The 12,107-nt window shown below is 42.4% G+C and overlaps 1 protein-coding gene across 10 annotated transcripts in view; it reads left to right on the top strand.

The window, feature by feature from the left end:
- zbtb38 (zinc finger and BTB domain containing 38) overlaps nt 1–7,100 on the top strand; it is a 123,707-nt gene extending 116,607 nt beyond the window's left edge. For all 10 annotated transcript variants that reach the window (XM_072571927.1, XM_072571922.1, XM_072571928.1 and 7 more), the window contains one exon: nt 1,964–7,100. In XM_072571927.1, the coding sequence (XP_072428028.1) occupies nt 1,973–6,124 (4,152 nt within the window). In that variant the 5' untranslated portion in view covers nt 1,964–1,972 and the 3' untranslated portion in view covers nt 6,125–7,100. The remainder of the gene's footprint in view (nt 1–1,963) is intronic.
- The last annotated feature ends 5,007 nt before the right edge of the window (nt 7,101–12,107 follow it).

Below are 12,107 nucleotides of genomic sequence, written 5' to 3'. Positions count from 1 at the left end.
GCGTAAGCCAACTGTCTCCATTCCAGAATTATCTGGTGAACCTCCTCTGCACTCCTTCTGGTGCCAATACATCTTTTCTCGAGTAAGGAGAGGCACGGTGGCACAGTGGTTAGCACTGCTGCCTCACAGCGCCAGAGACCTGGGTTCAATTCCCGACTCAGGCGACTGACTGTGTGGAGTTTGCACGTTCTCCCCGTGTCTGCGTGGGTTTCCTCCGTGTTCTCCGGTTTCCTCCCACAGTCCAAAGATGTGCAGGTTAGGTGAATTGGTCATGCTAAATTGTCCATAGTGTTAGGTAAAGGGGTAAATGTTGGGGAATGGGTGGGTTGCGCTTTGGCGGGTCGGTGTGGACTTGTTGGGCCAAAGGGCCTGTTTCCACACTGTAAGTAATCTAATCTAATAAGGAGACCAAAACTGTACATAGTACTCCAGGTGTAGCTTATCAGCACCCTACATAGCTGCAACATAACCCCTCTGATTTTAAACTCCATCCATCTAGCAATGAAGGACAATATTCCATTTGCCTTAATTACCTACTGCACCTCCAAATCAACTTTTTTATGATTCATGCAGCAGCATTTGAATAGTAGTCCATTTTGCTGTTTGTCCTACCAAAATGAATGACCTCACATCTACCAGCATTGTACTCCATCTGCCAGGCCATTGCCATTCACTTAACTTATCTATATCCCTCTGCAGACTTTCAGTGTCCTCCACACACTTTACTCTAGTACTAATTTTAGTGGCATCTGTGAACTTTGACATACTGCATTTGGTCCCCAACTCCGAATCATCTATGTAAGTTGTAAACAAGGGGCGGCACAGTGGCTCAGTGGTTAGCACTGCTGCCTCCCAGCGCCAAGGACCTGGGTTCGATTCCCACCTCGGGTGACTGTCTGTGTGGAGTTTGCACATTCTCCCCGTGTCTGCGTGGGTTTTCTCCGGGTGTTTCGGTTTCCTCCCACTGTCCAAAGATGTGCAGGTCAGGTAAATTGGCTGTACTAAATTGCCCAGAGTGATAGGTGCATTAGTAATGGGTAAATATAGAGTAGGTGAATGAGTCTGGGTGGGTTACACTTCAGAGAGCTGGCGTGGACTTGTTGGGCTGAAGGGCCTGTATCCATCCTGTAGGGAATCTAATCTAATCGCGGTCCCAACACTGCTCCCTGAGGCACACCATTAGCCACTGATCGCCAGCCAGAAAAACACCTATTTATCCCCATCTTTTGCTTTATATTAGTTAGTTGTGTTAGGTCGAGGTGGGTAAACACCAGGAGCCTCAATATGAAGGTGCTCTAACATGGTACTATGTTGGATCCTTCAGAGAGCCTGCAGAATTTAGTAGTTCCAAGAAAATGTGTATGTGTAGGAGGTGATGGGTTTGAAGTGAATTTGGGTGTTCCAGCATTTAGAGGGTTTCTTTATATTGGGGTGGGGTTTTGTGGGGAAGGAGCCTGTCTGAACTTCCCCAGATTGGGTTCTAGTCTCACTCAGTCTGAGCAATGTCCAAAAAATTCCATCAGCTCCAAGGGCAGAATAGCCCAAGATTAGAGCCTTTGGTGTGGAGAGTGTGTCTATACTTCATCCAGTACCAGGCTGGGCCAGGCCAGGCGTGGCCTTCCCAATGCAATGACACCATCCTATCTCTCCTCGCATTCATGAGTTCCACCAAGCATCACCAAAAGTAATTTAGTTTTGTCAGGTATCGTTTGATATAAAGTGTATATTTATAAATTAGAAGGAAGTCTAAAGTAAGTTTCAGATCACCTGGTTAGATGAACAACAGAGTAACACTCCTGTTTTACATTAACACCATTGAAATTGAGGATAAAGCTTCAGTCTATTATACACCTGTTTTTAGTTATAGCTACAGACATGAGATCCACATTGATCCCTGATCTGCACTAGGTCAGAGTTGACTCAGTTTCTAATGCTGACTTGAATTCATTTATTTTCTTTCTAGAAGATTGCCATGCCTTCAAGTACAGATATGATGGACAACTCCCACAGCCAGACTGTCCTTTGCTGCTTGAATGAACAACGCACCAAAGGAGTATTTTGTGATGTAACCATTGTTGTGGAGGACGCCAAGTTTAAAGCCCACAAAAATGTCTTGGCAGCAGCTAGCATTTACTTTAAAAACCTCTTTTCGAGCCAGGAGTTGTGGTTGGTTGGCCATATTCTGGAGCTGCCTGACTTCAAGGCAGATGTGTTTGCAGAAATACTGCATTTCATCTACAGTGCAAAGATAGCTATCAAAGGGTATGAGAGAGTTCAAGAACTTGTTGATGCTGGGAAAAGATTAGGTATATCATTTTTGGAAAATCTGATGCCTATTCCTCAGCAACACGTTGAATCTGTAAATGCACTATGCAGTTATTCACCTAACTCTTCTCAGTCAGTTTCTCCTGCTTCTTCCCTCTCTTTGCCAACTAGCATTCCGAATCTCAAAGCAGAGGTCTGCAATGCTGTGAGTGATAAAGGCAATGAAGACTTCCCTTTTGTAAATGGACCTCGAATCACAAATGCGTTTTCAATTTTTGACATGCAAGCTGGCAGTGACATGTATTTTCCAGTTGACTTAACAACCAATGTCAACAAAAAAGCAACTGAATCTGATAAGAAGTCCATGGTATGTGTTGGCCAGGATGCAAATGGCACACAGCAGATACCTGCTCAAACTTTTGCTGAACATTCCTATGCTGTATCATCATCTCGAAAAGATCAGCAAAATGTTGATCCTCCTTCTGATCTTCAAGTGAAGAAACCTACAGAAGAAAATGAAAAACCTTTGTGCAATATTAATAGCAATACTGCTGATTCTGGAGCTACACAGGAGATGCAGTTACAAGACCAAATTTCCAAAACTCCACAAACACTGTACACTGCCAGCTCCACTGGCTTCAATGTTTTACGATTTAACTTGAATGCTTTGCAAACTGCAAATGATAGTAGCTCAGTAAATGTTGTACCAGCTACTGGTCCATTAAATGGACCTAACGTGGAGACAAGGGAAACTGAAGGTGGACATACTGATGTAGAAAGAGCTTCTGCTAAGGAGAACATGAGCAAATTAGCATCTAATACTGTTTGGTCTGAAACTGTGCCAGCAGTACCATGCCAAACTCCTTACAATTGTAAATATTGTCCACGATCTTTTAGTACTCGAGTATCATTGAATGTTCATTCCCAAATCCACACAACACTTTTGGAGAAGCCTTTATCTTGTAGGCACTGTGGTAAACCATTTGTTCATCTGAAGAGGCTACAAACTCATGAGCATCTTTGCAGAGGACCAGGAACGTCTTTGTCTGATCGTGAATCAACTGATGAGCAAGTGGAGAATATTTGCAGTGACAATGAAGTTGCAAGTGGTGAGGAAGATCGAAATTCAATCTCCCATGCTTTAGAATTAGAATCTTCCAACAAACGCCCATTGAAATTGGTGCGGTCAAGGAGAGGCAACAGCTCCCCAGAACCAGAACACTTTGTGAAAGTTGTTGAGGGACACATTTTATACTTTTGCAGTGTCTGCAAACGTTCCTATGTAACTCTGTCCAGCTTAAAGAGACATGCCAATGTTCATTCTTGGCGGCGAACATATCCCTGTCACTACTGCAATAAGGTATTTGCATTAGCTGAATATCGTACTAAACATGAAATATGGCATACTGGGGAGAGACGCTATCAGTGCATCTTTTGTTTAGAGACCTTTATGACCTATTATACTTTGAAAACCCATCAGAAATCATTTCATGGCATTGATCCAGGTCTTCCCACAAACAAGAAAGCAACAAGTGGTGGATATAGAGCCAAGATGTATCCATTCAAACTTTACAGGCTTCTACCTATGAAACTACAAAAAAGACCTTACAAAACATACACTAGGTCTTCCCCAGAAAACTGCAAAGATAATAAGGTTGCTGGCGTTTCTTCCAGTGATGAAAATGCCAGTTCTCTTGACACCACTAGTTTTTCCATTGGTAGCTTATCATCTCCTTCAGAGCATTTGCAGGACAAATTGCTATCTTCAGAAATTATGCCTTCACAGCAGTCCTCTCTTTGCGCACCAGGATCCTTTCTCACAAAAACATCTGAAAGTAGTGCAAGGGAAGCATGCCACTTGTCTGAATGTGAAGATGGCAGTCTTTCCATTGGTTGCCATCTTAATAAACCCTTACTTCCTTGCACTTCAACAGAAAATGAAACCTATGATAACGATAAAGATAATGCTGATATTGGGCAACAAGGGTTGGCTACTAATTTAAACAATACAGGTCTTTCTGTTATTAACTATGGGCACACCGCTCCCTCTGTTATAATGCACAGCAATAGGGTTTCATCCGTTATTAAACATGGAAATGCATTTTCTTCAGTCATTACATACAACCATGGAGTACAGTCTGGCAATGAAATTCATCACTCACGTTCACAGACCAATTTGAGCAATGATTCTTTGGATACAAATCCAAGGAAAAATATTTCTAAAGATTGTGTTAGATTTCAGAAAAAAAGTACATACAAAAAGGGAAATGGACAAATCACAGAACCAGCTGCTACACCAAAAAATCATTCAAGCACTTTTTCTGGAGGATGTCGAACAGAAACTTATATTGCAAAACCTGCCTTCCCTGGAACCTCCACAGATAATCAAGTGGCTCCTCTTTGCCAAATTACAGTGAAGATCGGGGACAAAGCAGTTGTACAAAGACAAATTACTGAATCCAGACAGTTCCGTAGAAAAGGTAGAAAACCTAAATACATGATTCCAAGTGAAGAAAAGATGGTCCAGGATATTAAAAAAGAAGAAAGTGAAGAACAAATTAACAAGTCACCTAGTTACACCGATCCTACTGGAAGCATTGCAGATCCTGCTGGAGGCATTGAAACATGCGATGAAATGAGTGATCATGACTCAAATGACAAACTTTGGAGACCATACTATTCATATAAACCAAAAAAGAGATCTAAAGGGTTTAATAAACTGAGAAAATCTAGATGGAAGAAAAATGGTGGATGCAATGTTGATAGCCTCTCTGTTCCAATTCCTGCTATCAGAGAAGAACAGAATTTTGACATCCTAAAAGGAATTGCTATAAACAAAGAGAGTAATGATGTATCTCAAGAATCTAATTGTACACTTGGTGATAAATTAAAAGATACTGAAGAAGTGAAAAGACAACCAAAAAGCCATTCAACAACAAAGCCTCATTCATGTAGTATTTGCACAAAATCATTTCCAAACTCTTCTACATTGAAAATGCATATGAGATGTCATACAGGTGAACAACCATTCTCCTGCAAATCCTGTGGCCGACGGTTCTCGGTCCAAGGAAACCTCCACAAACATGAACGCATCCATTTGGGTGTTAAAGAATTTATTTGCCTCTACTGCAACAAGGCCTTCACTTTGAGTGAAACTCTTAAAAAGCATGAAAGGATCCACACTGGGGAAAAGCGGTACCGCTGTCATTTCTGCCCTCGGCGTTTCCTTTACCTGACAACAAAGAAGAATCATGAGCAAAGACACTTGGAAAGAAAGCGTGCTCAGCAGGTAGGAAAGGAGCATGTTTGTTTCCAGTGTTTTAAAGTTTGCAAAACAGCTGCTGCACTTGGTATGCACCAAAAAAAGCACTTAATAAAGGATCCTGGTTGTGAGGATGCAGAAGGATCGAAGAACTACCAAAGTGATCTCCATTCAAATGTGACTTGTCCAACTGTAGCCGAATCTAAGCTTAAAAATAGGACAGAGGCAGAGAACAAACTGAAATTGGCAACTACTACAGGTAACGGTGAACAGAATCTCAGTTCACACAACACAGAGTTTAGCCCTGATTGCGGCCAACCTGAACTGCCAATCGTTCAAACTAATAATACAAAATACATATGGTCAAGTGCGCATGACATCAATGCAGATCCTTTACGGAGTTCGCTACCACAAAATAGTGAGAACATTTGGCAGATTCACCAGCAAAATCTAGACATTAATCTGCCTATTTGCAGAAACGTTTCTTATCAGTGTGAGAATAGCAACAGAGATGATGGCAGATTTGCTTTCTATCAACATTCTTCTAAAATGTTTTATACTCATCAGGGCGAGGGGATGGTGTACAAGGCCATGTAAAAAAGGCTCAGTCATGAGAATTTAGTGCTTTCTTCTGCTATAGAGTGGAATATCATTGAAACTCAGAATGTTTAAGTTAAAAGCATATTATTGTGCTTAAGAAATTGTGCTGCAGGAGATTATGAAAGTATTAAAGGCAAAATTCTCAAGGGACCTTGGAAAGAAAGTAAGTTTCTTGGTTTTTTTTGTTCAAGTTATTTTCTTGAAGGAAATAAATATCACGTTTTCTCCTCAAACACTGATTTCTCAGTTGTTTCTGAAAATTTCCCTTGCTTTAAACATCATTATGTTAAAACTTTTTAAATGCATCTAAATTTTATGGCTGTGAGATGTTTATTGAAGCTTTCAATGCAGAGAAGCATGCTCACATGGCACTGGTTTAAGCAGAAGCAAGTTGGATGCCAAATTAGACTTATTTTCAAAGTTGGAGCAAATAGTGTTAAAGCATCCGTCCAAGATATTTAACTTCTAAAATAGCAAAAATCATGACAACTCGTAGCAGTCTTGTATGTACAGATACATATATGTATATTTGTGTATATATATCTGTCTCTTTCATTACAGTAAGATACAACTTTAGATATGTGATGTAAACTGTGTCCACAAGTACCATTTTCCCTCCTCCTGAACAGTGACATTTAACTGTATTTAGATCAAGTTTAAAAAAAACTGTTATGTCAGTTTACTCTATCTCAGAGTGTAACATGCTTTAGTTTGTATTTTTTTGCCCAGAAAATAGTGTTTGAAACATTTAAGGAGTATTCCTAATGTACATGTTGGCAATAACTTGAAATTCAATTCTATAAACGTGTGACTGTTGTTGGATTAATGTTTCATGTAACGAATGTAAAGGAATTTGTCAAACTAAGGGTTACCTTTTTTTTTGGGAGGGTGGTGTGGAAGGGAAAAGATTATTTTTTTTGTGTTAAAAGGATATGATCACTGTAGATGCCACTGATGGAATTAATTTGATGTAATAAAGCAAATTAAACAATATAATTTTTTTAGCTTTCCTTGTTGAAATGTGACGTTTTGATTTATTTTCCATATTTTTATTTTCCATTCATTACAGGTCATGATATCAACAGTAAATAAATCTTCATGACATGATATCAGTTTTCCTGACAGTCGATCACAAATAAACGACCCCTTTTTAATATTGATGTTATAGAATCATTCAACACGGAAACAGAACCTCCAATCCAACTAGTCTATGCTGAACATAATCCCAATTAAACTAGTCTCACCTGCCTGCTCCTGACCCATATTCCTCCAAACCTTTTCTATTCATGTACTTATCAAAGTGTCTTTTTAAATGTTGTAATTGTGCCTGCATCATATCTGAAGACTTCAATCACATCACCCTTTTAACTTTCTAAATCCTATCGAAAACATGCCTAATTTGAATAATCTCTCCTCCTAGTCTAACACCGGTAAACTCAGGTAAAGTCTTTTTAACTTTCCTCTTTAGTCTTACAACAGTTGAGATGGCAGTTAGGGCAGTCACATGTTCCTCCTGCAGGATGTGGGAGCTCAGGGAGACTTCCATCGTCCCTGATGACCACACGTGGGAGAAGTGCACCCAGCTGCAGATCCTGGGAGACCATGGTGGGGAGCTGGAGCTGGATGCACTCTGGATCATCTGAGATGCTGAGTGCTTCACAGATAGGAGTTTTAGTGAGGTGGTCACACCTAAGGTGCAGCAGAGAGTAGTTGGGTGACCACTAGGAAAGGCAAAGGGAGTAGGCAGAGAATGCAGGAATCTCCCGTGGCTTTTCCCTTTGAAAACAAGTCTACCATTTTGGATACTGTTGGAGGGGATGACTGTTCAGGGGAAAGCAGCTACGAATGCGTCTGAGGCACAGTGGGAACTGGTAACATTAAACAGGACTTTCATGATAGGAGACTTGATAGTTAGGGGGACAGACAGGAGTTTCTGTGGCCACAAATGGGTTTCTAGGTTGGTGTGTTGCCTCCCTGGGCCAGGGTCCAGGATGTCTTGGAGTGACTGCAGAATGACCTCCAGGGGGAGGGTGAACAGCCGGAAGTTATTGTGCATGTTGGCACAAATGACATAGGGAGAACTAGGGATGAGGTCCTGCGGAGTGAGTATAGAGAGGTAGGAAAAATGTGAAAATCCAGGACCTCGTCGGTAGGAATCTCCAAGTTACTTCCAGTGCCACGTGCTAGTGAGGGTAAGAACAGGAGGACATGGCAGATGAATGTATAGCTAAAGAATTGGTGCAGGGGCAGGGATTCAGATTTTTAGATCATTGGGATCTTTTCTGGGGCAGAGATGACCTGTTCAAGAGGGATGGTTATATCTGAACTAGAGGGGGGACTAATATCTTGGTGGCCGGGTTTGCTAGTGCTGCCAGGGAGGGTTTAAACTCAATTGCCAGGGGGATGGTATTCTCAACAGCATGGAGGCAAGTGCGAGGCTGGAAGGAGATACAGCAATCAGAAATAGTAACATGAAGGTACAGGTCAGGCTGGAACATGACACCCAGTAGATTAAATAATTCACATTCAGTTAGTGATCAGGAACAACAGGGTGTGACTGTAAGTGAGGCAGGTAGGGGGATTCTGAGTTCAGGACTGAAGTAGCCTCAGCCTTTGACCTTGTCCAATAGGTAGGAGATTTTTGCTCCCTGTATGGATGAGGAAAAGGGCTGTGGACAGGATGAGCCAGCTGACCATGGCACCATGGTACAGAAGGCCAAACAAGAGTGGGGAGCAAAAAGACAAGTAGTTGTTATAGAGGATTCTATGATGAGGGGGACAGATAGTATCCTTTGCAAGCCAGATCGGGAGTCCCGCATGGTGTGTTGCCTGCCCGGTGCCAGGGTGCAGGACGTCTCCGACCAGCTTGAAAGGATATTGGAGCAGGAAGAAGATCCAGTTGTTGTGGTCCATGTTGGCACTAACAACATAGGCAAGGCTAGGAAGGAGGACCTGTTTGGGGAGTATCAAGCACTAGGAAGGAAATTGAAGAACAGGTCCTCTAGGGTTATAATCTTTGGATTACTGCCCGAGCCACGTGCTAATTAGCATAGGGATATGAAAATTAGGGAAGTAAACATGTGGCTGAGAGATTGGTGTGGGAAAGCTGGATTCCATTTCAGGGACATTGGCATCAGTTTTCGAATCGGGGCGATCTGTACCGATGGGACGGCCTCCACCTGAACCGACGTGGAACCAGTGTCCTGGTGAAAAGGATAAATCGGGTGGTGACTAGGACAGGGGAAGGGAAAGGGAAAGCAACAGGGAGTATGGAGTCAAGTAGAAAGATTAGCAGCAGTTTAGCATGTGTGCAGGGTTTAATTTCAAGGCAGACTAGGAATGAAGCAAAAAGGAAGGATTAATTTAGGACATTTCCAACATTTTTAGTAATAAGAAAATTAGCATTTAGGCACTTTACCTGAATGCTCAACATATTCATAACAAAGTAGATGAATTAACTACACAAATCATTGTGAATCATTATGATGTGGTAAGCATCAGAGAGATGTGATTGCAGAGGGTTCAGGACAGGCAGTTAAACATCCAAGACCATCTAATCTACACTATTCCATTATCATCCATATCTTTATCCTATGACCATTTAAATGCCCTTAATGTTGGTGAGTCCACTACTGTTGTGGGCAATGTGTTCCATGCCCCTACTACTCTCTAGAGTAAAGAAACTACCTCTGATATCTGTCCTATATCTATCATCCCTCAATTTAAAGCTATTCTCTCGTGTTAGCCATCACCATCTGAGGAAAAGGGCTCTCATTGTCCACCCTATCTAATCCTCTGATGATCTTGTATGCTTGTATTAAATAACCTCTTAACCTTCTTCTCTCTAACGAAAACAGCCTTCATCCCTCAGCCTTTCCTTGTAAGACCTTCCCTCCATACCAGGCAATATCCTGGTAAATCTCCTCTCCACCCTTTCCATAGCTTCCACATCCTTCCTATAATGCAGTGACCAGAACTGTACGCAATACTAGCCGCACCAGAGTTTTGTCCAGCTGCAGTATGACCTCATGGCTCCAAAACTCAATCCCTCTACCAATAAAAGCTAACACACCTTAGATTAGATTAGATTACTTACAGCGTGGAAACAGGCCCTTCGGCCCAACGAGTCCACACCGACCCGCCGAAGCGCACCCACCCACACCCATTCCCCTACATTTACCCCTTCACCTAACACTACGGGCAATTTAGCATGGCCAATTCACCTAACCTGCACATTTTTGGACTGTGGGAGGAAGCCGGAGCACCCGGAGGAAACCCACGCAGACACTGGGAGAATGTGCAAACTCCACACAGTCAGTTGCCTGAGGCGGGAATTGAACCCGGGTCTCTGGTGCTGTGAGGCAGCAGTGCTAACCACTGTGCCACCTTATGCCATCTTAACAACCCTATCAACCTGGGAGGCAACTTTCAGGGATCTATGTACATAGACACCGAGATCTCTCTGCTCATCTACACTACCAAGAGTTTTACCATTAGCCCAGTACTCTGTATTCCTGTTGCTCCTTCCAAAGTGAATAACTTCACACTTTTCCACATTAAACTCCATTTGCCACCTCTCAGCACAGCTCTGCAGCTTATCCATGTTCCTCTATTACCTGTAACATCCTTCCACACTGTTCACAATTCCATCGACCTTAGTGTCAACTGCAAATTTAGTAACTCATCCTTCTATGCCCTCATCCAGTGGCCCAAAAACAGATCCTTGTGGCACACTACTTGTAAGTGAGCTCCAGGATGAACATTTCCCATCAACCACCACCTCTGTCTTCTTACAACTAGCCAATTTCTGATCTAAACTGCTAAATCACCCCCAAAATCATGCCTCCCTATTTTCTGCAATAGCCTACCTTGGGGAACCATATACACCACACCAACTGCTTAACCCTCATCCACCTGTTTGGTCACCTTCTCAAAGAACTCAGTAAGGTTTGTGAGGCACGACCTACCCTTCATAAAACCATGTTGACTATCTGAAATCATCCTATCTCTTAACATTTTCCAACACTTTAATCACAATCAAAGTAATGCTCACTGGGTCTATAATTACCAGGGTTGTCTCTACTCCCCTTCTTGAATAAGGGGAGATTTGCTTCCTCCAGTATTCTGGCACTATTCCTGTTGGCAATGACGACATAAAGATCAAAGCCAAGGCTCTGCAATCTCCTCTCTACCTTCTGAGAGAATCCTAGGAAAAATCCCATCCGGTTCAGGGGACTTAGCTATTTTCACACTTTCCAGAATCACTAACACCTTCTCCTTCTGCACCTCAATCCTGTCTAGTCTAATAGCCTATATCTCAGAAATCTCCTCGACAACAATGTCTGCTTCCTGTGTTAATACTGATGAAAAATGTTCATTTAGCACCTCTCCTATCTCTTCAGACTCAACACACAATGTCTCACTACATCCTCGACTGGCCCTAATCTTACCCTGATCATTCTTTTATTCCTGACATACCTATAGAAAGCTTGAGGGTTTTTTTTGATCCGCTCTGCCAAAGATTTCTCATGTCCCCTCCTGACTCTTCTAAACTCTCTCTTGGTGATACTTTGGAGGCAGTCCATATCACAGTAGAGGAGATGGGCTTTAGATTGGATTCACAGGTTGGCGCAACATCAAGGGCTGAAGGGCCTGTAGTGCGCTGTCATGTTCTGTTTTCAATGTCCTGCCCTATTTCCCAAGAGTCGGTCGAGTTTTGCCCCTTCCTGAGTAGGGCCTTCTATAGATTTGATTAGGTTACTTACAGTGTGGAAACAGGCCCTTTGGCTCAACAAGTCCACACCAACCCTCTGGAGAGCAACCCACCCATACCCATTCCCCTACATTTACCCCTTCACCTAACACTACGGGCAATTTAGCATGGCCAACTCACGTAACCTGCACATTTTTGGATTGTGGGAGGAAACCAGAACACCGGGAGGAAACCCACACAGAACACCGGGAGAATGCGCAAACTCCA

This window comes from Chiloscyllium punctatum, chromosome 6 (genome assembly GCF_047496795.1).
Source record: "Chiloscyllium punctatum isolate Juve2018m chromosome 6, sChiPun1.3, whole genome shotgun sequence".
NCBI classification, from domain to species: domain Eukaryota; kingdom Metazoa; phylum Chordata; class Chondrichthyes; order Orectolobiformes; family Hemiscylliidae; genus Chiloscyllium; species Chiloscyllium punctatum.
Note: the sequence above shows the minus strand (reverse complement) of the source record. Positions and strands in the feature narration are given on the sequence as shown.